Below are 26,900 nucleotides of genomic sequence, written 5' to 3' on the forward strand. Positions count from 1 at the left end.
TGAGTCCAACTTGTAAAAGTTTTGGAATAATATTGAAATATTGATTCAGTAATTTTATCAGCCGATATTATGGGGCATCAACTTTTAAATGTAAAAGCATCTATAGATTAGAAAAAAAGAATTTTTAACATTTACTGTTAAATAAAAGTCAACTTCAATGTTCACAACAATGATTTTCAAATATAATTTCCTGAGCAATAGGGTTGTTGATTGGAATTAGCTACTACAAAAAAACTGGTTTCAACGTGTAGTCCCAATAACTTGATAATGGACTAGATATTATATTTTTGAAAAGTTAAAATTTACTACTAAAATAAAACATTGTATTTTTTTAAATATCTAAAATAAACATCAATGCATGTTTTTTTTTATGTTGCTATTTTCGAAGTTTACAAATATAATTGATTTTAGATGAAAGCCAATTGTAAATAATTATAATTAAAGACGAACATTTTGAAACAAATTGCCTACTAACTTATTTACCATATGTTTCATAAGACGCACTTTTTTGCACTGAAAATTCAATAAAAAATTTAAGTGTGTCTTATGGTCTGATGCGTCTTAATCATCCAAAACGTTTTTTTTTTAATGATAGCTGAATTTCGGGGTGCGTCTTATGATCCTATGCGTCGTATCATTAAAAAATACGGTACTTATTCATACACAAACGGCATTTGGAAAAAATAACGGTAGGTACCTGCTCACATAATTTTGACACCATAAACAATCTGAAGGGAAAATATGTCTTATGTCTTCATAGATTTGAACAAAAACAAATGTCAATGTCAGCTGGTCAAATGTCAAATGCCACTGTTTCAAAAAGCGTTGCCGGTTAATGTGCTAAGTCCTTTTGATCAAACCTTTTTTACTCTTCAGATTCCTTAATCAACAATTGTCTATATTTTACAATGAATTCTATTTCAAAAGATAATGTAATTTCAAGACGATCGTTGGAAGTCAAAATTCCAATAAGTTCTTCGGATGTCAAAATTCCATTGAATTTTAAAGAAATTTGCCGTGCTTGCTTATTAGAAAATTCAACCATGATTCATTTTTCTTCGAAAGAGCAGTTTGAAGGAAATCCAATTACAGTTTCTGAGATATTGACGTCGTTTTCAAATGTAGGGTCATTTTTTATTTATTAAAATTTTTGTTCATTTAATATGACAAAAAAGGTTTTATTTTGAATTTATAAATTTATTTTAGAGAAAAAATGCACCTTTTTCTTTCAGATCACAGAAATTGATGGTTTGTCAAACGTTATTTGTACTGACTGTTTGCAAAGTGTTAGATTTACGTATTGCTTCAAACTGCAATGTGAACGAGCAGACATTCTTCTTAAACAGTATTTTGGAATGGTGAGATTTGTAACCACGCTCAATGTTGTCACATTTATTTATTTAAATCTTCAAGGACAGAAATATATTCACTTTGTCGGGTTTATTGCAAAAAGTAATATCGTCTGGTCAAAAGGAAAACTACTCAAATTTAGTACTTGAAAAAAAGTTATTTAAATACACAATTATTTTCAAATAACGTCCGTTTTTTAGTGGCAGATAAAGTTTGAACTTATTAATAAAATTCTTTATGTTGTATACATTCTACTGCGATGTAATAATTACAACAAGGCAGGGGCGAACCGTGTATAGAAGCGATTATGTGCAGCTTACCATTATATTCGACTAACCATAATAATGTTTTACTTTAACTTTATTTATAGAAAAACAAGTAAATAATTACCATTTATTTTAAATCATTTACACCGTTTGTATTTTTATCCTAATATATATATTAATATTAATAAAGTGCGCCCAGCGCCTGCGGTGAGCCAAGAAACTAGCCGATTATTCCAGCTTATTTTTTCATACAAATAAGTATACTATATTTTGAATGTATTTACCCCAGTGCGGGTTTTTTCTCCTCCATTTAACTTGCAGATTACACAAATTATTTGAAGATTCTTGATATAGAAAACAGTATTTCAAACATTATTTCTTAAGGGCTATTTTTCTTTGAGATGGTACTTTTGACATTTATGACAGTTTTTAGCACTATTAATTTCTAGAACAATTCGGCCAGTTGACATTTCAATTGAATACCTAATATCGACTGAATTCATAGCGCTATTATTTATTTATATACATTAAAGTAATGGATAATATATATATATATATATATATTATATAATATATCACGAAGTTACATTTGAGTTGATTTCATGGATGAGAGTTGTTGTATCACACAGAACCACAAAAAATATCAATTTATAGTAAATATAACTTACATTATATTATGTACCTTCAATGTCAGTACAAATATATGATATTTTTATAGCTTACCTGTAAATAAAATCACCATACGCCACTGCAACAAGGTATCTTCAAAATCAGGATTTTTGAGTTATGATTTAGTAGTGGCCATTTTTGTTGCCACAATGAAAATAGTAAAGTTTTAAGTATGTCATAAAGCCATCAAGGGGTTAAATTGCAAAGCTTGAATTATGTCTATTTGAGCAAATGAGATTTTTTATTTCCAGATAATAAAAAAAGACGATTCTGAAACTAAATATGTAAAGGAAGAAGTTAATTCATTGATTTCTGATATGGAAGACATGCCATTATCCATTTATAGCGAAAAGATACCTACTTTAGAAGAGCAATACATTGATGTAAATTCTTTAAATGCCAACATAGATCTGAATTGTGATAAAAAATTATTTTTACAAAAAGAAGAAAATAATACAAAATATGTATCTAAAATGGATACTCCCATAGGTAATTTAAATTGTTTATTTCAAAACTCAGCATTTGACATTATATTGTATAGTATCTTTATTTAGTCGTAAAATATTAACAAACTAATATTACACATACAGTGGAACCTTTATATTTGTCTTTTTTTCTCGGGGTCTAACAAATGTAGAATATGAGGAATATAGAAACAATTTTTCTGGGGGTCTAACAAATATAGAATATGAGGAATATAGAAACAATTTTTCTGGGGGTCCAACAAATGTAGAATATGAGGAATATAGAAACAATTTTTCTAGGGGTCTAACAAATATACATAGAATATGAGGAATATAGAAACAATTTTTCTGGGGGTCTAACAAATGTAGAATATGAGGAATATAGAAATAATTTTCTGGGGGTCTAACAAATATAGAAACAATTTTTCTGGGGGTCTAACAAATATGGAATATGAAAAATATTAAAAAAAAAATTCCCATAAGAAATAACTGAAATTCAACTAATCTGTTTCCTTTCCTAAAATGGTACAAAAATTACAAAAAAGCTACTTAAGCTTTTACTTTATTGTATCATAGTATCACAGGCGTGGGATGTGTGCACAGATCTGGGTTAAAATATTTGTTGATTATTTCAATTAGATTTGATAGTTTTCCTCGCTGGTATCCCTTCAAGATATACCTAAATTTGATTTTGTCCAATTTGTTTGATGAATAAATGTGGCGCTGAATTGAACTAAGAAAGTTTTTCAATGTATTTTGTATTTATTTCACAGGCAGCCATTGCGAAATTTGTGGTAAGCTGGTTCGGTGTATACAGCGCCATATGAAGAGACACAAAGGCAGACACTTTACATGCGAAACCTGTGGAAAATCTTATCCTAGTCAATATGATCTTAGTAACCATCTCAAAACTCATTCTAAAGAAAGACCACACAAATGCAAAATTTGTTTTAAAGGTTAGTACTGGGGTGTTAGATTATCTACTGATATTTCATGGTGGAACTGCCTAAATTAAAAACAATTATAATTTTAGTAACATAAAACACACATTTAAAAATGTACCATACTTTAATATGTATGATTTTTATTTAGAAATTTCGCTGGTCCGTCTTTAAACCTAATCTTTATTCATAATAATTACATAATTTTATTCATTGTTGACTGTCTGTTTCTGTAAAAAAATAAATAATAATACTTAATTAAATGTTCTACAAAATTTGTGGATTGTTTTTATAGGGGCCTTTATGATTGGCGGTACTTCATTCATTGGACCCATTGAAAATTGAAATTCATCAGAATATCGACGGAATTAACTGACAATTGTTAGAGAAAGTGGAGGGAAATTTATGTCGATGGCTTCAATTTTGCATCAACAAAAAACATCACTTGAAAAAGATAATTATTTACTGATAAACCACGATTAAGTTGACGGAGTACTGTTTTTTTTTAAATGTCTGTTTTCTGTGCCGCACCCTGTTTATTTTGTCTGTGAGAGATAATTAAATAATTACTCCCTGTCTTTCTGATTTCATTCCTCTGGATTGGTTTGCAGCTCCTCTGCCACTCTGGTCTGTCCTTATAAATCTTCTTTTTTTTTAGGTTTCTGTCATACCCACAGACTAAAGGAACACATGTTGAGACACAATAATAAACGGGAATTTATATGCGAGCTTTGTGGAAAAGGGTAAATAATGTTTCTAAATGCAATACTTTAAGCTTTTTTTCCTACAACATCCTTTATTTAGCTTTAGTATTCTATCTAAACATACTATGATATCGACCCTGTTTAGGTCAAAGGCATTAACCACAATTCTGAAAAATTCAGTTTCGCTATTTCAAATTTGTTTCAACCAGCAGTTAGTTAGTAAGACCTACTTTTAGATCTTTCCCATTTTAGCAAAGAACTGCAAACGTCTATTGATTCAAATTCCTTGGCTAAAATATGTATAAAGACCTCTGCAATTGGTTTAAAATACATTTGACATAATGAAATCACTTGCCTTCGACCTGAACACGGTTGATATTACAGTACAAGTGTATTTATGTACATACTTAGTGAAGTTTATTAGAATATTAATTTAATAAGCAACTTATTTTTTTGTTCCAAGTCCTTATTTAAAAAATTACATACATATGTTATATTACAATATCATTTAATATTATAAAATATTAAACAATAATTGTCCCGATAAACTATGAACTATTAGTTTGTCATCGGGTGCTCAGACATTAATGTTTATAATAAATTAAATAAAGAAGTACAGTAATTATTAATTTCCCGTCTAAGTCGGCCTTGTGGTGTATTGGTCAGCGCTTTTGCTTACCATGCGAGAGGTCCCGGGTTCGATTCCCGACATGATCGACATTAAATATTTATTTAAAAGGGTGTTTTTACACCAGAATATTTCACAGTCCCTGGACTGGCACCTGAAGTTTAAGGCTGATCATTTAATCTCCATTTAACAAAAATGATCAAGATAGACTGCGATTGGTGTACTGGTACCTGAAGCTTAAGACTCATCATTTTACCTTCGTGTAACAAAAAATGATCAGGATGCACTGCGATTGGTGTACAAATGCAGTGCCCTATTCACCATTAGGTGCGGAAAGAGAATGATGATGATGAATTTCCCGTAGGGCTGAATTTCCTCATTGTAAAATAACAATTTATTATTTAAACCCAATTTCGATTTCAAGCGAAATACAATAGATACAGTATCTCGCTATTTCGCTAATCCCTGCTGGAACATTTGCTTAGGATTTTTCGTACATTCTATGCAAAATAGGCTCCGATTTAAAGGGCGTATATCACAATAATGAATGTTTTTTTTTTCTTATAATTTTGTTTTGATCACTTTTTCATTTTAATTTTTTTTAGATTCAACGTCTACAAGCAGTTAGCGGTCCACATGTCAGGTCACTCTGGTATAAAACCCTACCAATGCAATTTGTGTAACAAGTCGTACACAAGTTCAGAGAAATTGAAAATTCATCTTCGATCTCACACGGGTGAGAAGAAGTTCGTGTGTGATTATTGTCGCAAGCCATTTGCCTCCAAGGAGCCCCTCAAAGCTCATCTGCGGATCCATACTGGAGAGAAACCCTATATTTGTGATGCAGAAGGATGTGAGAGAAAGTTTACAACTCAACAGAGCTTATTGATGCATAAACCGGTGCATAGTGACGAGAGGCAAGTCCTTTTCTTTAATGTATAGTAGGCGCATGCGGTGAATATTATCCGTAGGGATGCTGACAACAAATAATTATGTTCTTACTTTTAGTAGGCATGATAGTAAATATAGGTAGATATCTAATTAAAATAAATATGGCATAGAATCACTTTTGTAAAGTGCGCTTGGGGTATTATATTATGAATATAGTGCTTTATAAGTTTTCCATTGTAATAATAATAATTGATAGTTGATTTTCTATAAATTTAATGAGCACAGCAGCAGGCGCGTCTAGCGGTGAAACTGTAAACATTGGGACAGTACCTTAAACTCGAGACTAGAGATGTTCTTAAATTTTGGCCAAATTACAATAATACGCTATTTATAACTTTATTTTTTTATATTTTCTTTTATTCAGGAAACATACAGTACAGTTACAAAGTTTAATATTTTACACAATTGGACTTAATTCTAATGGACCAGTGAAGTTTCCATATTAAAAAGCAATTAAATGTAAGGTTAATTATGAAAGTATAAAAAAGAGAAGGAAAAAGAAAACATAAATGAAAGTTGTTTAAAAATTAAAATTTAAGTGAAAAAAATATATTTTAAGGTTTGTAGTTTGTAGTTTGTAGTATTTACAAATGGAAATAATATTAAAAATGAAGAAAATTTGTAAGAGTAATTAAGAATTAAGAATGGAAATAAAGAATGAAAAACATGCTCAGATGTAAAAATAAAATAAAATAGTAATAACATTTTTTTTTAAAAAGGAAAAACATAAACACATATTTATTTTAAGGGATTCAAAGAAACGATGAGAAGAATCTTTAAGTGAAATATAAGACAGTAAATTTAAATTTAGGTCAATTTAAAAAATACGCAATACGTTATAAGAGGCTTTTTTCTTCTTCGCATTACATGAGTTGGATGCTTTTATTTCTATGAGTCTCGAACAATACGACAAATTTATGAACCTTAATATGCGTGCACGGAAATTTGAACATTTGTAATAGGACTGGACTCAAAATGAAAAGTAGTATCTAGATTTCAGCGTATATAACGAATACTATCAAGGCCAAGGTACCTTGATATTCAGAACATCGATATGGGAAATAAGCATACATAAATACATGTAGGTAGGTGTGTATACTGAAAATATTATTTAAATTTGTAAATCGCGTGTTTGTTTTCAAAAAACGTTTTCAGCGATAATTTTAGGAATATTTGCGGATTATTTAAAAAAAACTATAATTTTTAATAATAAAATACATGTTATTATTTTCAAATATTCCAGGGATGCACCGCATCCACAGTATGTATGGGCGAAAGGCGCCTGATTTATAGGTATATCTGTGAGAGGCGTGTTAAAACAAAGGCCACAAAAAAGATGGGCAGATGAGATTTTTTTGTTTTATTTTTTGTTTTTAAAGGATTAACCCGCTAAGTCTCTATTTTGAGGTTTATCAGCAGGTGAGATAGAGGAGATATAGAAAGAGGTAATGAAAAATACACCACAACACCCAGACCAATTGAGAAAAAAAAATCTTTCTAGGACTTTTTTCTTGCAACTGGCAGGAATCGAACCCACGACACCAGTTTCACAGTTGGCTGTCTAACCAACTGCGCCACGGCGCCTGTCCGTATATTATTATAATTTAATTCAATGCAAAAAAAGACCTCCTTGCAACAAATCATTATTAAATTAAGTGTTGCTTCTTGTTAATGTTATCATAATAGATTTTGTTTATAGACATTGTATTATGTGAGTCAAAAAAAGTTATTTAGCAAAAAAGTTAGAGATGACTTCTTTAAGTTTACCTTTATTAAAAAAGGGATAAGGTAAAACTGACAAACTCAAAAAGTGTATTTTTGAATTATTTGCAATAAACTGTAAATTTATTTATTATTAATTTCTTTATTATTGAACATTTCATAGTCCCCGGACTGGCACCTGAAGTGTAAGCCTGATAATCTTATTTTTGTGTTACAAAAATGATCAAAGTACGCTGCGGTTGTTGTACTAATACAGTGCCCTATGCGCCATTAGGTGCAGAAAGGGCATAATAATAAATAATCAATCATCTTTAGCGCTCTAAGGATGATACGCTAGCCAGAATACAATAACCATGTATTGACCAACTCAGTTTAATATTATTGTCGTTTATTGCAGACCTTTCCCTTGCTTCACATGTGGTAAGAGGTTTGCTCGCATGTCTGACTGGCGCAAACACGAGTCCATCCACACCTCTGGGAGCAAGTTGGCGTGTCCACAAGATGGCTGCCAGCGTACATTCACTAATCCACAGAGGCTCAAGGACCATACCGACTCTCATTCGACTGATAAAAGAGCACTCTGCACCACATGTGGTGAGCATGAAATATCATATTATACAGGATGTCCGCCGGCAGATTTGATTGACTAAAAATGAATGAAAATTCTAATAAGTATATGTTGAATGTAATTTATTTATTTTTATGGTCACAAATAATTCAGATTTATGTTTTGAAAATAAGATGACCCAAATGTTCTCGGTTTTGTTGCAAACACTCTTGCAATCGAGACCTCATATTGGCAAAAACTCACTCGCAGAGATCTGGACTGATACCTGTAATCTCATGTCGGATATTTTCCAGTAGGGTCCTTATTTTTGTAGGCATATTAGTGTACATGCTTGATTTTTAGTAGTATTGTTTAAAAAAAATAAACGGGGTAAGATCAAGTGATCTTGGGAGCCAGTTTATGTCAGCAAAGCGACTTATTCATTTTTCAGAAAAATTTCTCCCCACCTTGGTCATTGAGGCTCTAGCGATGTATGCTGTAACTCTATCCCTCTCAAAATTAGTTATATTATTGAAATGTCATGTTGCTGAAGTACGGTATAAAAAAGTTATCCACTATCGCGCAAAATATCGTTCTGAAGTCACTGTTTCACGTTTACAATTTTTTTATCTTAATTAGGTATGCGTTGACTGGAAATGGTGCACCAAACAGCTGTCTTCAGGCGGTTAAGTGGCCTTTTAGTGACATATTTTGGATGTATATTCTGTTTATTGATGTATTTTTCAATGCGAAAATGCTCCTCCTCACTAAATTGTGTAAGGCGTTGGGGTAGAAAGTCCTGAATTGTAGCTTGTAAGAATGCAATCTCAATTTTTTTTAAAAATATTGTGTATCGAAGTGTTTTTATTGCCAGTAGATGCTTCAACCTTATGATCAGATTTACGAAGGTCTTGCAAAATTTTGTCTCCTACACGGTAACCCAAGCCTTATCCCAAGTTGTCTCTTCTTCACACCTCCGGGCTTCCGTCATTCCGGAAAGCCGTCCACGCTCCACTTAAGAGCTGATTCTATTTCCTAGCAAGTTTATAAAAATTAACCTGTTAACCGGGCGGGACGCATAAATACGTCAAATGTAAATAGTGAGCAGTGACAGGTATGTACTTACACTTACCTACCTATTTTCGTATTATATATTATTTACTTATATTTTTTTATATTTCCAACCCTTTAAAAATAATATCAAATTACCGGGCGTGACATACTGACACGTCCTAGTGAAAGAGTTCGCGCCCGTTACGAGTTGCGTAATTGGACAGCGGACCGCCCGGTTAACAGGTTAATAGGCATATAACAGTGAAAGAAAAAAGGGAAGACCAGTCTAGGCTGGTTTTTAAATATTAAACATAAATTGATGTGTTCCCAACATGGTTGACATGAAATATTTATTTTTAAAATTGTGTTTTCGCACTGGAATATTTCATAGCCCCTGGACTGGTACCTGAAGCCTAAGACTGATCATTCTTACCTTCATGTAACAAAAATGGTCAAGATACGCTGCAATTGGTGTACCAATGCAGTGCCCTATGCACCATTAGGTGCGAAAATGGAATGATGATGATGAATGTGTCCTCACTGGGGTAAACCGTACTGTGGACACTTTACACTATTTTTATTTTTTTACTATAAGAGCACAAAAAGAAATCTCATATTAAAAAAAAAAAACAACAAACTGCCTTTTCATTTACAAAAATATTTTCAATGGAGTAGAGAATTAAATGTTTATGTGATCACTGTACACACTGTAACATTCTCCATTCTGCCTGAATATCAACTCCCACCGTCCCAACTCAACACAGGACTTTTAGTCGCATGGAGTTGGGATTTATGTCTCAAAAAATGTGTAATAAACTACCTAAAAGTAAATAAATTAATAAATATTTCTTTGACTCTTCTATCTATCAATTTTTAAAAGTGAAAGAGCTGAAACCTTTATTGATGTGTGTACAATTCGTCTGAAATTCATCATCTACTAGGCATCACCTGCAAATACTTTTCCATCTTAAAATTTTTATACTTTTACGTAGATCAGTTTGTTAAGTCATCAATATGTTTAGTGTGTCCAAATGTAGTAGTGCCCTAGACACTATTTTGTGCAAATAAGGAAATAATGAGTACAAAATATATTTATGTTACATATGTGTAATTGAGTTAATAAATATAAAACACCAGTATGTCCACACTATTTAAAAAAATAAATGTTCTACAAAGTGTAGTGAAAAAAAATATGATCATTTCACTACTATTTCTACTAAAATAAGTTCTCAATATTACAATGACAACACTGTCAAAAAACTCTGTTTTAATTCAGAAGCTAATAGGTCTACATGGAAATTGTGGTGGATTGTTGTGGGCATACTGGAACTTGTTATTTATCAACTCAATTTCTTTGAATGTAAGGTATTTTATCACGTGAAAAATATGTGAATATTTTATTTTTGCAGGTAAATCTTTTACAAGGAAGTCAGATCTGACACGTCATATTCGCACACACTCTCAAGAGCGTCCTTTCAAGTGTCCGCAGTGTGGTGTTGGCTTTAATCAGCAATTTGGCCTCACACAGCACCTTATAAGGCACACAGGTTAATATTTTAGTAGCCGGTTTTAATCATTATCATCTTTTTATATCCGATTCCTAGTCGGAGCGCACGGTGGCTCCTAAGTCTGGTTTGCGTCTCGTAGTTCTGACTTGACTTCCGACAAACATGCGTCGAGGATCTGACGCCTTGTAAAGTAGGCAAGTGAGGTTAAGGCTCTCAGGGGCATCGGCAGTATATGGCCCAAATAACTGTATCACCTCCGCTTGATGATAGTTGTCAGCGAAAGTTGCTGCATCCAGTAATTCCTTACAAAGTCAAATCACTACACACCCAAAATTTATTTCGGACACTTATTCTCCTTTTGCTGTTACGAACCCGATAGTAAGGTGTCAGGATTGACATTTATACAGGTGTTCTCTAATCCCTGTCACATCCGAAACCACAATGATCAGTATGAGCAAGAAGATATATTGGCACATTTCAATAAATATTTAAAACCAATATTAATATTTTTTTAAATTTAGAAAAAAAAATAAATGCCTACTTTTGCAAGAGAGAAATGGGGAGGGGGGAGTCTGATACACCGTCAACCCCGTGGCCGCGCCCCCCTCGCTTCTCCCCTGCAAAAGTAAGAAACTTTTTGTTTTTTTTAAATCTTTTATTTTTTTAAATTTACTTCGTTCTAAATATTTTAATATGCTAATATGTCTTCTAACCTTTACTGATCATCGTGGTTTTGTATGTGACAGGGTTTAAAAAACACCCCGTAGAGGTGAATTTACTAAATATGTGTAATTATTATAATGTCTCCCAATTTAATTTATTATTATAAAACCCCCCTCCACTCTTTGTCCACAATTCCCCACCATATTGTCAATGAATATATTTGTTTGAAAGTGTATTTTTTTATTATTTACAATGTTAGTTGTGATTTAAATTTGTTTTGTATTATTTCTATAATAAATAACAATAAACTTGCATCAAGAATTTTCATTAACAAGTTGAAATATTTTATAATAATACTTGTTATTTTGGTTTGTTGGAAAAAAATGCTAGGTAGCAATAAACCCAAATGTACAAAAGTTTCAAATGAAAAAGAAACTCGGGTATTTTTTTTAATTTTTGCTTGTGGAATTGCTCTTGTCCCATTTTTCTGCAAAATCTCTGATTTTTTCTATGGTCAAATAGGCAACGAGGAAGTTCAGTGCTTCGAGAAATTGGATGTAAAAAAAAAAAACTTACACGCGGTAAAATCTATGAAAAATTAATAAAAATGGCTTTAATAAAAATGAACTACTTTGAACTATGTCCCGAGTTGTACGTAACAACCAATGATAGAGTGTTGTGATAGATTTTCGGTTATGGGAAGCCAACTCACAAATCAGCAGATCTCACTGGAGAAAACTTGTGATGTCACAGGTGGATAATTTAAAAAATAAATGAAAATCATAGCATAATATAACATCAAAATACATTTTTTTAAATTTAGGTTACTTTGATAGTCTATAAACAATAAAAAAAATATTAAAAAACTGAACACTCTCATTATAATGGCAATTATTTTTCACACATTTTTTTGTAATTTTGCCTTGCAGTATTTTTTATTGTGATCATATTCAAGAAAATATTTTGAAAATTGTAATATTGGTTAGACTAAACTTCTTTATTAAAATATTTGAGGATCGTTTTAAGAACGTTAATTTAATTTATTTTACGCTTTGACATCGGAACAGTTGTGTTGTTGACTATCATTTTAAACATTGCGAAATATGTTAAAAAAGTAATTTTTTGAATGAATTCAAACTAATTTTTATTACAGGCGAGTCTCCATTCATATGTGACATGTGCGGAAAGGGTTTTAACCGTAAATGTTCAATGAAGAAGCATAAAATGGTCCACTCCGGAATCAAAAACTATGAATGTGAACATTGTGAAATGAAGTTTCTAGATTGTTCTCAACTGCTGCGTCATAAGAGGTTAGTTCTAATAATTGGTATACCTTATTTTATCAAATTACATTTTTTTTAATGTACACTGCAATTAATATTTTCTGAATGTTATTAACCTAGTTAATTAAATATCAGTACTACGTGGGTATCTGGTCTGTCTATTAGTGGTAAAAAAATATTTAGCGCTAATAGACAGACCAAAATACATTTAGATTTTAAATGTTACATGTTTAATCTTTTTAGGCTAATTAGGTAGGTTTATGATGCTCCACTCTTATCAATGTACAGAGTCCCAAGTAGAAGTTAGCAGTGGAATAAAAATGAAATAACATTTTACGACATTTATCTATGGATTTGTTTACTGTCATCGTTGCTGCGTTTTTTAATTTTCTCAAATGATTTGAGGCTAACAGTGCTCGAAGTAATACCAAAAAACTATTACAGAGACGGTTCTAAATGTGAAAGCTTTTTGTGAAGAGGAACATAGAATAAAGGCTTCATTAATTCAATTTTTAAAAGTGGATGTACAAGTTGCTGCTATGACAGATAAGTGTTGTCATATTCCAGAAAATTTATTTCCAATTTACGATTAGTGTAATTTTTTTTTAAAATGTTTTTTTTGTTTATTTTTTTATTGATTCTAAAGGTGTCTTTGAACGTCGGTCCAGAAAGTTTTTTTCCGAAGGAGAATCAGCTGAGAACTCTTTGAGAACGCTTTGAGAACGCTTGGAAATTATTGCTTAATAGATATTAAAATGAATAACTAGGAATAAAAAAGGAATTAAAAATTATAATCAATATATAATTATATATTATATAAGCAATAAAAACTATTAAATCTATTATATCTCTAAGTAAATCCAAAGAGAATTTAAAGTTTTTTTTTGAACCCGAGTAAAAACAGCATTCTATTTTAATTAGTATAACGGTATTCTCTGTTTTTCTCTTTATTTTGCTTTTTTTTTTTATTCTTATGTATATTCTAAATTTCATGTTATATAATTTTGAATATACATACGAACTATAACAGTATAAGTCACTTCCTAAGCACAAGAGCTAGTCTCTTTTTTGGAAAGTTACATTTTGAATTACTAACTGAATATATAGAGGTAGAAACGTTATAATTAACTATGTATGTACAAAACATTTATAACTTTATAATTACTTTGTCAAAAAATCTTTTTCAAAAAAAAAAAATTTAAAAAAAGATTGTAATGGAAAAAACAAACATTCATCATTTTATGTTACTACAATATTAATTAATAAAAAACTGTAACTGTGTTTCAATATTTTTATTATATATGTATAATACAAACTTAAACGATTTTGTTTTTTTTTTAGACAGGGTACCAGAATGAAATTTTCTGTGTTGGTACCTTTTCCGTTTTTCAAAATTATTTACTTTATTTACATCCGAGGACAGCAGGTAAAACTGGACGCTTTTATTGGTTTTCGGGTGGTCCTAGCTCGCAAGAAACAATTTATCAAAAAAGTAAAATGATAGACACGCCAATCGTAAATATCTATAGTGTGTAAAAAAATCACTGCTCTAGTGCCCTAATCCAGGGAGAAAATACGGAAATGAGTTTGTATGAAAAAACGTTAGACAGCATTTTTTTTTAACACTGCTATGTTTTACTATTCCTGGACTGGTACCTGAAGCCTAAGACTGATTATTGTCCTGTGCACCATCTTGTGCAGATAGGAGGTATGATTGTACAGGTAGTCCACATGAAATTATGTGAGTGTTGTTTTATTTATAGGACTCACACGGGAGAGCGTCCATACAAGTGTGAAGTGTGTGATAAGGCGTTTGCCGCCCGCTCCAGTTATGTTGTTCACCTACGTAAGCACACTGGCCAGAGACCGTACCAGTGCCATCTATGTGACAAGGCTTGCGCGACTTCTACTGCACTCAAGGTAAGCAAACATTGTCATTTTGATAATTGTACTTTTTATTCATACAATTGAAGACACGAGTGTAAAGATATCTGGGGTTAAAATTTTGAACACCAGTACAATTATTGATAAAATAACACCTCCATTCACTCTCAAAATCGGTTTTCTGCTTCTTTTGATGGTGTAGTTGGCTTTATGTAAAAGGGGTGTACATAAGATCTTCATTTATATAAATATGTGCATTTTCAAAAATATGCAACATAATGCCTTCATTCACTCGAATCTTCAATTCTACTTATCACTTTCATAACTTTGCTTGTCACTCGTATAATTCCACTATTTACTCATATAATTGTACTTCTCACTTGTATAACTACTTGTCACTCGAATAACTGTACTTGTCACTTGTTTATTTGTACATGTCACTCGTACAATTGTACTTGTCACTCGTACAATTGTTCTTGTCACTCGCACAATTGTACACGTCACTCGAATAATTGTTCTTGTCAATTATATAACTTGCTTATTCCTCATATAATTGAACGCAGTTACGCAGAAAGCAGCCAGTCCACAATAAAAAAAAACAGATATTGCTATTATAGGGTGCAGTAAGGTCAATTTTATGTTCTGCTAAAAACAGCCAGACCGCTTTCGTACAAAAAACTGTATTAATCGCCTTCCGAAAATGGTGTCGTTCACAATAACGGCATTTATCAATTTACAGAAAACACCCACAGCATTAAAAAAATCTAACAATACTTTAAAAATCATTAAAACTTTGTTTGTAATAGAAAAAAAAACTAATGTATTCATTGTTTATCATTTGTAAAAGTCAAAAACATTCCAACTGTTGTGTAGATTTGATTATTTAGTCTTTTCACAAACGTGCTATTATCTCAGTTTCACTTTTCTATGGCTGGCTGCTTTCTGCACAACTATGTTCAATTGTACTTGTCACTATGGTCCTTAAAATGTATCATGATTAGAATGACAGTTGTCAGAAAAAGTGACGACATAACTTTGTAGTAACGTCAAAAGAGTTATTTATATTGACACACGAAAAATCATTTGTATCTGGCGTGTTAATTTATTTTTTTAATACAATGCTTGAAACATAAATCAACATTAATATAAAAAATCAGCTTTAAAACTAAAAGAAAACTAAAATAAACATAATTATTAACGATGTTCTCACAAGGTTACATCATTTTGCAAAAACGTTAGAGATGAGACCAATCGATCAAATAAAAAAATAATTCATTTGATGTTGTTCATGAAAAAAGTATAGATGTCTGATTTTTTGGTGAATAATTGTGTTAAACATACTATAATAGGCTTGTTTTTGCGTTTTTTATATCAATTTTCGGAAACAGAGTTTCATGATTGCATGAAATAACTGATAAAATCGATTTGATCAGTGATCAGTAATTTCCCATCACTAATGAAATTAGTTTGACAGCTGTCAGTCTAATCAAGCTATATTTTAAGGACTATAGTATTATTGTACTTGTCACTTGGATAACTGTACATTTCACTTATATAATTGTACTAAACTATGTTGTTACTAAACTTGTACAACTACTGTGGTTTTCACCAATTGTGTACAACTGTACTTGTTTGTAGACTTTTACTTATCAGTCGTATAATAAATCATAATACTTGTAACTTATGTTGTAAGACGTCACTTCCCTTATGGTACACAAGAATTCTTTTTTTTTCTTTTAAGTAATGGAAAACATTTATAAATATGTATGTAAATTAGTTTTGTACTAAATTGTATTTTAAATAATTTTATTTTTTCTGAAAAATAGTATATTATTTAACATATAATTGTACTTGTTACTTGTGTAATTGATCTACACTAAGATTCAATGCGAGACTGCAAAAATCAAATCTAATTTCACAATACAAAAACGTTTTTTTTTACAGTTTTTCACAATTTCCAATATTCATTGTTTTATTAAAAGGAATTCATTCGCGTCAGAAAGGGTTAAACAATAAAGCCAAGGGGGGCCTAGATAACCCACAATTAGTGACATCATTAAATTGACTGAGGTTTTAGGAGATAATACACATTGTAACGTCGCAATTTTGTTTACCCGGAAATCTCCAAGTACACGGCCGTACGGGTTAAATCCTTATCTTTACCACTAAATTATACAATATTTACTTTGAACGCACTAAAATAATTTCAATTTATAAAATCAATGTTTTCAATTTATCATCGTTGGACCTGTAACATCTGTTTAGAAAATCAAATTAAAAATCAAAAGGTAAAAATTTTACAAATTTAAAAAAAAAAACACTTATTTTCTTAAGGCTGTAGTCCGGTAAAACGCACGAAAAACGAGAAAATCACACTATTTTGCCATTTTAAAACTAATGTTTTTTAAAAATCGCGCAATAATAAAATATAAAAAAACATTATTTTTTAAGGTATATATAAAGAAATATTTCTTTTAAAAAATATACTTCAAAATTTATATAACTAAAATATAATTACTTTTCGACCGGCAGATTACGCCATTTCAAATTTAGACTAACAATTGAGTGAAATTCTTAAATTATGCCTAAAAATCAAATAGCAATCAAAAAGCAAAAGATAAAAATCTACCATATCTTTTTGCCTCATTCCGCAAACATAAAAATCACCCCTCGTATACGCACACGATATTCATATATCAAATCTAGTTTTTAGTGACCTATTGAAGTTTCGGTTTTGGCCAATAAAACGAGTTTCAGCAGCTCAACCGAAACCTGCGGTCAGGATGTGTCGGATTACATTTAGCTGTACTCGGATGTATCTTATGGCTTATGACTCGGCTGCGTAACCTTTGATTTATTGACTATACCCAGATAGCAATTTAAACTTGCCTCAAGCTTGTATCAAGTTTGAAGTATCAAGAGTTCAAGCTTGACCCAAGTTTGAGATTGCAACTCTGTAAACTTGAGGCAAGTTTAAAGCAAACTTCCTAGTTACCATCCAACAAACTTGCATGATGTTTGTTTTTTACAAAAAAACAAACATCATGCAAGTTTGGATTTACTTAGTAAAAAAAAACAAAAAACAAAAAAAAAACAGAAACAAAAAATACAACAAAAAAACTTTGAAAAGAAAACAACAAAAAAAAACAAAAAAAAACAAGAAAAAACAAAAAAAAACATAAAAAAACAACAAAAAACAAAAAAAAACAAGAAAAAACAAAAAAAAACAAAAAAACGAAACAAAAAAAACAAACCAAAAAAAACAAAAAACACAAAGCTTCTTAAAAATATTAATATGAAATCAAATATCTTGTTATTATTACTCAGTATATTTATTTGGAATAAATAATAAAAATACGGGCTATTTTTGCCTAGAAAGTCAGATGATGTGATGTCAGATGTCAGATGATGTGGTGTCAAATAATTCATGTCAATTGACTGGAGATCAGAGTCCGGTGCATTAATTCTTTTGTCTCTCAACTCTGAAACAAATAAATAAAACTGTTTTATGACTTACTAGCTTTTCGACTAACGGGATTTCTCATGGTAAAAAGTATCCGATATTCGAATCAAAATTTGTTGCAACAAAGGGAAAACATTTTGGGAAGGAAATATGGAAGTCTAGGTATTTACTGGGCTTATGTACTGTCATTGGCTGGTTGAAGTGGCCACTTTTCAAACTGTGTACCATTTAGCCTATGTTTAAACATCTTCATTTCCTCAACTCTTCCATCTGTAAAGTTTTGTGAAGTATAAGAGCCTCTGGGGTTAAAGTATTGGTTTATTATATCGATTTATTATCAACAGCCTTTTCGTCCTGTAAATAAAACATAATTCAATCAATTCAATTCAATAATAGTATAATGTTTGTGATATTTAATAATTAATCAGTTGAAACTGTTGTAAGCATTATGCAGTGGATGAGATATTAATGATGGTAAAATATATTCAAACTTACCTCAAAAGAACTTTGGACAAGGCGGTTTTGTCGGATGACAGTTCTACAAAAACTCATTTTGGTTGTTTTTTCCTCGGTGGCATATCAATAGTTTATCCTTTAAACTGAGTATTAATATTTAAACAATATTAAAAGCATTAAAAATCACCCAAATAGAACTGCCTGATTAATACTAATTTATCGGCAGCACTGCGCACTAAATCTACATATAATCAATAACCAGAGTAAAACAGTGATTTTTCTATGACTGGAGAAGTGTTGCCAATCTGAATGTTATTTGGAATTAACCACTGTTTTAAAATAACTAATTTAATTCGGCGGCCTCTGTGGTGTAGTGGTTAAGACATTTGACTCACACACGGAAGGTTCTCGGTTCGATTCCGGTGAGAACACAAAAATTAAATATGATTTTTCTTATGACTGGGTGTACCGTGCTGTAATTCATCACTGTAATTGGGCCTCACGACCTGTTGTGGTGCAAAAAAAATATCGATCTTGTAGAAAAGTCTTGGGATTAAATATAACTGTTAAAGTAAAAAATAAATCAAAAAAATAACTCTCTCCATATTTTAATGTATATGGCAATGTGTTGATCATCATTCTATGACTTTCGGATTCTGAAATACCGTTATTGACATAACAAGTTTCCAGAATTTTTTAGCAAAAAATTGTCTCTTCAAACTTGTCATAATCATTCAAATTGTTTTCCAGCAACTTTTGATAAAAACTTGTCGCGTCAAATTTTCCTTTTCAACCTTCTATCAATCTTAAATCAAGTTTGTACCAAGTTTCACTGCTATCTGGTTAGTTTGTAGTTCTAAGATCATTTATATTTTTGTAATTTCTTTATTGTATTTTACTTACTATTTTTTATTATTTAAGTTCCTATATTTTTTGTCCTAGTTTTTGTCCAGCAGACCATTTCAACGAAACAGTGTTAAGTGTACAGGACTTTTTAAAAAGCCTTGATTTATAAAATTCAATAATTTTTTTGTTTTTTAATTGTGTAAGGGGTTTTTTAACCAATTTCGTCTCAAGTTGTGGTCATTATTTATGCCGATTTTGTAAAAAAACTTTAAAGCTCTATTTCTGCATATTTGAGTTTTTATCTGTTGGACAAAAACGAACTGAAACATCGATTTGTGTATTTTAACTCTTATTTTAATAAACTCACAAGGTTCAATAATAAAAATGCCTAATTTTGGGCATTTTGAAGGAACTTTCAAGTAATTTAAACAAGTTTCTGTTTTAGTTTCGTCCGAAACAAGAACAGAAGCTGAAATTTGGTTTCAATTTCGGCTGGAAATCTTGTTTCGGTCGGTCACTACTTTTTTTCGATGAAGACTCATGTGACATCGAAGCCACACAAAAGTTGAAACTGTATTTTTTTATAATATCTAAGATTCAAGATTGATCGTTTTACCTTCGTGTAATGAATTTTTGAGACATTCTAAATTTATGTACCAATGTGTGATAACGACGGCGCGCATAGGACATTGCGTATTACGGAATACCAGTAAATGCATTATCTTGATTATTAATTATATAAAAACAACAATCAATCTATTACCTAGGTTATATGTAAGTAATGAGATTTCAAAACCTTGGTTTATATAATTTGTTTACAATTTGTAATTTTTATCCAAGGTAAACAATTGTATTATAGTATCTGATGTAATTTTACAATTCTAAGGTATCATCTCTGTTTTATGACCTTTTAAATCATTCAAATTGTTTTCTTTGTCAAATTTTTATACATTATATTTTTAAAAATGTATTATTGATGTTATCATATGTCAATCAATCTATTTGAAAAGATAATGTATCTTTAATCTCTGAATTTACCATTTATATTTTCCAAAACAATATTCCACATAGAAAACTCAATAGATAAAAGATTTGAATCAGGATTTTATAATTGTATTTATTGTTAATAATCGCTCAGTAATACTTAATAAATTATTACCATATCAACAAAGCGTAACCTTATCGTTGATGGGAATCCATCACCGCGTTACTTAAATTTGACCACTTTAGAGGAGAGAGATTAAAACATTTATTTTTGTGCGTTCAATAAAATTATGAAATACTATAAAATTATAATAAAATCTTATTTTACAAATAAATATTATGTTTTTTTTTGGTTTTTACTAGCAATGTTTAAATATGTTTACCGCCAAATGGCATACTGGATGACTTAGGCGGTGATATTTCATATGCGGTGATGAATTGCCGTCGACGTTATACTACTGTTATTTTTTACTTTTTACCTCAAATAAAACAAAACGAAAACTATTGATCAGTTTATTGTTTATTTAAGCAGCTATTTTTAACCATGTCGGTATGTTCTGTTTTAGATACACCTGCGAAATCACACCGGAGAGAAGCCGTATGTATGTCCACAGTGTGGAACATCTTTTAGTCGCTCGGACCTCAGGAGTTTGCACATGAAATCTTGTTGCCCTAATGTTATTGCAGAGCCCGTAAACCAGGTGAGTAGTCATTCTTTCCATTTTTCTAATTCTGTCTTATTGAGGATGTTCGATGCTACAGGAAATTGGATATAAATTCTTCTTTCTTACATGCGGTAAAAATTAGAGCATTTAATTGTATGGCGAAGTTTCTCAAAAATCGATATATATTTCCTCAAAAGATAGATAAACATATACCTACTTTATACATTTTACTATCTTGGGGTGAATGCTTTCATAAAACAGATAAATTCGTGATATTCATCTGTATTCTAAAAAAAATTGCCAATTGCTTTATCATCACGTAAATTATTTACCAGAACGTTTATTATCTGTCCTTAAAATTGTTTGCTACATAATTTTGATTGCTTTTTTTTTATGATTAAGGTTGTATTTAGACCTCACAATGTTTTTTCAATTTGACAGTTCATCGCACTCAAAATGTGTTTATTTTCATAATGATGATTATTTTCATGAACATAATGATAACTCTAGTATTTTCACCGGCTTTTAAAAATTTTGACTTGTTTTTATTTTTATAATATCAATTTATTATTTATTTTTTCAGTAATGAATCATTCTTAAATATTTTTATTGAGAAAATAAATATAGCTGAACTTAGTTATAATGGTCACGGAAATAGCAAAATCTCTAAGTTGATGAGGAAACAATAGTTGAAATTTTAGTTTATGGTTTCCTCGATACCTTTATTCATTTTTATAACGAGCTTCTTCTCGGACGTACCAAACAAAAATATTGTCAACAGTTGAGCAAAAACTCTTCAATTTTCAAAAACATAATTTTCAAATTAAAAACCCAAGTAATAAAATCCAAACGGGCTGCTAACTTAGGACCGATGCCGTTGGGCGTCGTGATTGAATTACGTTTATGACACTATACAAGTGTCACAAGTGTAATTTGTGAAAAATTGACAATTATTTGTGTAGTAGAATGTGACGCGAAAAATGTTTTAGTGTGTAAAAAGTTTTCTCTTTTGTGGAAAGAAAGGAATGTTGGAATCTGCCTTTGATAAATAAATTTAGAAAATGGATTTTAAAAAACTTCTTTCTTGTATAATGAGTAATGCTTAATTATTGACAAGCAAATTCAGTCAATCTCATCTTCCTCGTTTAACTGTAGTTCAATATTTTCCAAACTGCTTTTTTACATAACAAGAATTTAAATTGAACTATATAGGATTCCTAACTATGTACAAAACATAAATGTTTACTATTTTGGAACATGTCATCTTGTAAAAGAGCACAATAAAAAAATTAATGTACATATACATAAACATGACTCATGATTTTGTTATAAGGTGCCATTTTATTTAATTAAAAAAACAGTTTGTTTATATTATTCTCTTTTACTAGGCAAGCCTAAATTTAAAAAATAATGAAATAATATGGCATCCAGATAACCTCAATTAAAACATAAGCTGAATTTTCATATATCAACTCAAAATTTTGATGCATTTTTTCAGTTATCTGTTCCCAATTCCTTATCAATAGCTTAAATAAGTCCATTTAATTTAGAATACATAAGCGTAAGACAATATATAAGTGTTTGTGCACCGGTGTAAGTTCGTGTAAATGTTTATTATCTCCTGTAAATTTATTGCCTACTGTCACGGTGATAACAATATACTGGAAGGTATGTCAAATTTTCTCATTTCACGATAACTTGCATTAAAATAATAACAATAACAATTTATTATTAATATAAAATTATGTAATGTTATTATTACACACATATGCATATGTTTATATGTGTATAAGATTTAACCCTTAATAGGGCACATATTTTGGTTTTGATTAACGTCTTCCAAACCTATCAAAATTGGTTGCAACAGAAAAGGAAAACATTTATGAGAAGAGAATATGAAAGTCTAGGCATTTACAGGGTTTATGATCTGTCATCGACTGGTTTAAGTGGCCAAGCTAATTTGAATCACAACTTGTCTATTTGTAGCATTCATGGGGGTAGATACAAATATGTGTTTTTCGTAGGTCACTCAAAAATGCTGATTTTGAAATTGCCTGGTTGTAGTAATTTCCCTACGATATAATTTCAATTTCAATTTTATTTATTCATATATATGTACATTACAAAATGGAATATCTAAATTCATACATATAGAAATAATAGAAATAATAAAAATAACAAGGTAAAATTAGGTGTATATAAAAAAAACACAAGTATACATAATAATTTTTTAAATTGTTAATATTTAGAATCGGCTCAAATACTTTCATAATCAACTATTATGATCGTCTAAAGTACTTTCACATCTTTAGCTTAGTTCAGATTTCAGATTCTTGCACAAATTAATATCTAACTATATAGATGCCCATGATATCCTTGCTCAGATAAACATTAATGTACCTCGCCGTAACTTGCGTACCAATCCTGTCTTTGCTGTGGGAAATTATAAAAGTAACATCGGATTCTTTTCCCCTCTGCCAAGGATCCTCAGAACAGTGAACGAAATCTCACTAAACGGTACCGTCGATGTGTTCTTACAGCAAGGGCAGGCATTTAAGAAGCAAGTGGTGTTGTCTCTCCTGAATCGCGATGTCACACTTGCCATTTCCGCCTAGATTATGCTATATTCATACCTTCTGTTAATTGGTTATTTTAAGTGATTTAAGAATGTTTAGATTAAATATTATTCATTAATTCCAATCTATTAGGGCTTACTTAAGCCTGTTGATTGGCTTTAAAAATATATATATATATATCTAGAGAATAATATGTTATAAAAGTAAGAGAATCTTGTAACGAAAAAATCCCTAAGAGACGTGGAAAACGTCAATGTCCAAAGTAATGTTGTTCAACATAAAGATGGCCCTTCCAACAGGCATAACCATTGGCAGGTTGGTCCTGTATATGGAATGTGAAACAGTCTATGCTGACGCTGTCTAAGGTAATTATCCGGAACATAAAAGCTAATGCTCCGCATAATTTCAGGGTTGTCAACAATTCCGCGCAACAATGGAAAGAAGTGCGTAGTTAAATACACATTCCTTCTGGTCTTCAAACTGCTGTAACCGAGCATACCCTGGAGGAACTCAGTGGGATAAAGCCATGAATAATATCCGCACTCCCTCATGTAGAGAAACTGAAGAAATTTCTTCTGAACCCTCTCCACCATAAGAGAGTACTAGAGTACATTATAGTTGCATAATTTATAAGGCGCAATTTTTGTGAAAATCACCTCAAGTGCTGAATGTGCATGGCATGCTAAGGGGTCAGAAAAAAAGTATAAAGTTAAAAAGAAATATCGATACAATGAAAAAAAATTACAAAATTGTAATTATTTTTTCTTTTCTCAATAGAAAATAATAATTTGACCAAATAAGCATTTGTATTAAGTAGATAAACGTCATGATTTTAATGTATCGTTGTGCCTTCATGTATACTATAAATTAATGATCACTGATACATTGAGTTTGGAGCAGAAATGCATCAGATAGCGGAATGATTAATGTTATTAACTTATTTTAAATATTCTCAGGCCCCTCTCAAGTACTTTTTGCACCAGAAGAGCAGTGGTGTTAATTACCTTCAACTAATCCCCCAATCAGTGGAAATACACCAAACTAATTGCGACATCCAGAATATAAGGTTTGTTAAAGTATTTTTATTGAAGGTTCTCATTTGAAAAAGTTCTCCAGTTCTGTTGAAATACCAATCTGTAAACAAAATAAATAACATGCACATGGAGGTAAATAATTATTATTTGTTCCTACGACTCCACTTTCTTAGGAACAAACATTCTACAAATTAATAATGATTTATTTAACTTTAGTATGGCTTTTGAGCTCTCTTTAAGTCATCAAAATCCAGGAATTTTCTGTAATATTTTTTTAATAATAATCAAATAATTTAAACAGAGATGGAGATCATTTTACAGAAAGAAATATGTAACTCTAGGCATTTACAGGGCTTGTGAACTGTCATTATGTGACCACTTTTCACACTGTAACATTCACCATTTTGCCTGTGTTTTTCAATTCTTTTATCATCTGAAAGATTCATCTGTTAACTAATTACTCCCTAGGGGGTGAAATCCAGTCGGTCTACAAAGATTTGGACAAACTCAAAATATTATTATCATAGATGTGTTTGTATTTATAATTTTCTATAGTTAACCTTTCTAATTATATTATTTTAAATAGTCATATAATTTTTATTTTCTTGTATAATTTGTTTACTCCCATATTGTCTATGTCGTGGTGTAGTAGTGAGCGCGTTTGCCTACCATGCAAGAGGCCCTGGGCTCAGCTCAATTTAAATATTTATTTTTAAAAAAGAGTGTTTTTACTCTAGAATATTTCATAGTCCCTGGGACTGGCACCTGAAGCGTAGGACTGATCATCTCACGTCCGTGTAACAAAACAAATTCAAGATACGCTGCAATTGGTGTATCAATGCACCATTAGGTGCGGAAAGGGGAAGATGATAATATACTCTCGTAAATTATTTATGTTTTCAAATAAAATAATTATTGTAGGTTAAGTTTGAAACGATATATAAGAACCTCCTGATGAATGAGGAACTTCAGCTCTACAGGAAATTGGATACAAAAAATGTTTTATTACACGCGGTAAAAATTAGAGCATTAAATTGTACAGCAAAGTTTTTAGAAAATTTACAAAAAAAATAATTTAATAATAACAAACCACTTTTAGCGACGTCACTAGTTCATATGAATCAACCAATGATAAGAGAATTGTGAAAGATTTCCGGTTTACATATTGTCAACAGGCCAATCGGCAGACCGATAAGAAGCGAAAGAAAACTTGAGACGTCACTTTCAGAGTGATTTCAGAAATGAAAAACTTTAAAAAATCATTGCGCCGATAATACGATACATATTTTTTTTTTTTTTAAATTTTGGTTTTGTTTAATAGTCTATTAACAAATAAAAAAACCACTGAAATTTCTCATTGTATGCTTGCAATTCAGTGGGACTTTACTTTTAAGATTATTGTGTAAATATTTTTAGAAAAACATTAATATAATAATAATTATAATGATTCTATTGCGAAATTATTTGATTTAAAGACGAATGATTTAAAGATAAATCTTTGTGTAATTTCAGCATGGAAAGCGCAATGGACAGAGGTGTATTGGAACACAATATATTACCAACTGAATCTTCACTTTTGACTCCTCACCAGCAGCATATCAATGAATTGATAAATCAAAATTCGTGTGACCAGGGTGTATTACTTATGCAATTTAACAAATTGTAAAATGCTTGAATTTTATTTTTTGTGTGAAAATATATATTTAAAAATATTTGTGTTTTTGATTTTTTTTAAATCATTGGCAAGCGAAAGCGTATAAAAAAAAAGAGTTTTTGCACATCATCGGTAATACTGCAATACCACGTAACCTATTTTTTTTACAAAAGGGACTAAGAGCCACTAGTTTGAAATGATTGCTATTTTTATTATAAATATATTTTTTTAGTAAAAGAAATATTTTAGTTTTTATGATTTACCCAAATATTTCAGTTTTGGGGCCATTCAACGAGTTGTAAATAACTCTCTATTAGAAAATGGGAATCATGTTGGGGTAGAGTGGGGTTCAAACCTCGGACCTTTGATTCGTGAGTCTGCAACTCTAGCCACGGAACCAAAACCCGATTATGATAATTATCTAACAGTATTTTTGATTTATTAAAATTGTAAGCAATATGCCAACATAAAAGTTTTTAAGTTCCCCTGTTAAAAAATAAACATGTTGTATGTAGTATGTAGTAATGTAGTGTATTTTAGTATTGTAGTATCATCGATGATATGACATTAAATTTAAATTATTCATAAG

The 26,900-nt window shown here is 30.7% G+C and overlaps 1 protein-coding gene across 1 annotated transcript; it reads left to right on the forward strand.

The window, feature by feature from the left end:
• Window positions 1–1,220: 1,220 nt before the first annotated feature.
• On the forward strand, window positions 1,221–26,367 carry LOC148278603 (uncharacterized). The gene is made up of 12 exons (XM_088231151.1): window positions 1,221–1,358; window positions 2,537–2,774; window positions 3,523–3,705; window positions 4,349–4,433; window positions 5,628–5,939; window positions 8,093–8,289; window positions 10,705–10,842; window positions 12,620–12,776; window positions 14,513–14,669; window positions 20,949–21,083; window positions 24,580–24,689; window positions 26,170–26,367. The coding sequence occupies exons 1-12, from the start codon at window positions 1,356–1,358 to the stop codon at window positions 26,321–26,323; spliced, it is 1,869 nt and encodes a 622-aa protein (XP_088087277.1). The 5' UTR covers window positions 1,221–1,355; the 3' UTR covers window positions 26,324–26,367.
• Window positions 26,368–26,900: the final 533 nt, after the last annotated feature.

Source organism: Micrasema longulum, unplaced genomic scaffold (genome assembly GCF_059751315.1).
Source record: "Micrasema longulum isolate JH-2025_06_02 unplaced genomic scaffold, ASM5975131v1 h1tg000857l, whole genome shotgun sequence".
NCBI lineage: Eukaryota > Metazoa > Arthropoda > Insecta > Trichoptera > Brachycentridae > Micrasema > Micrasema longulum.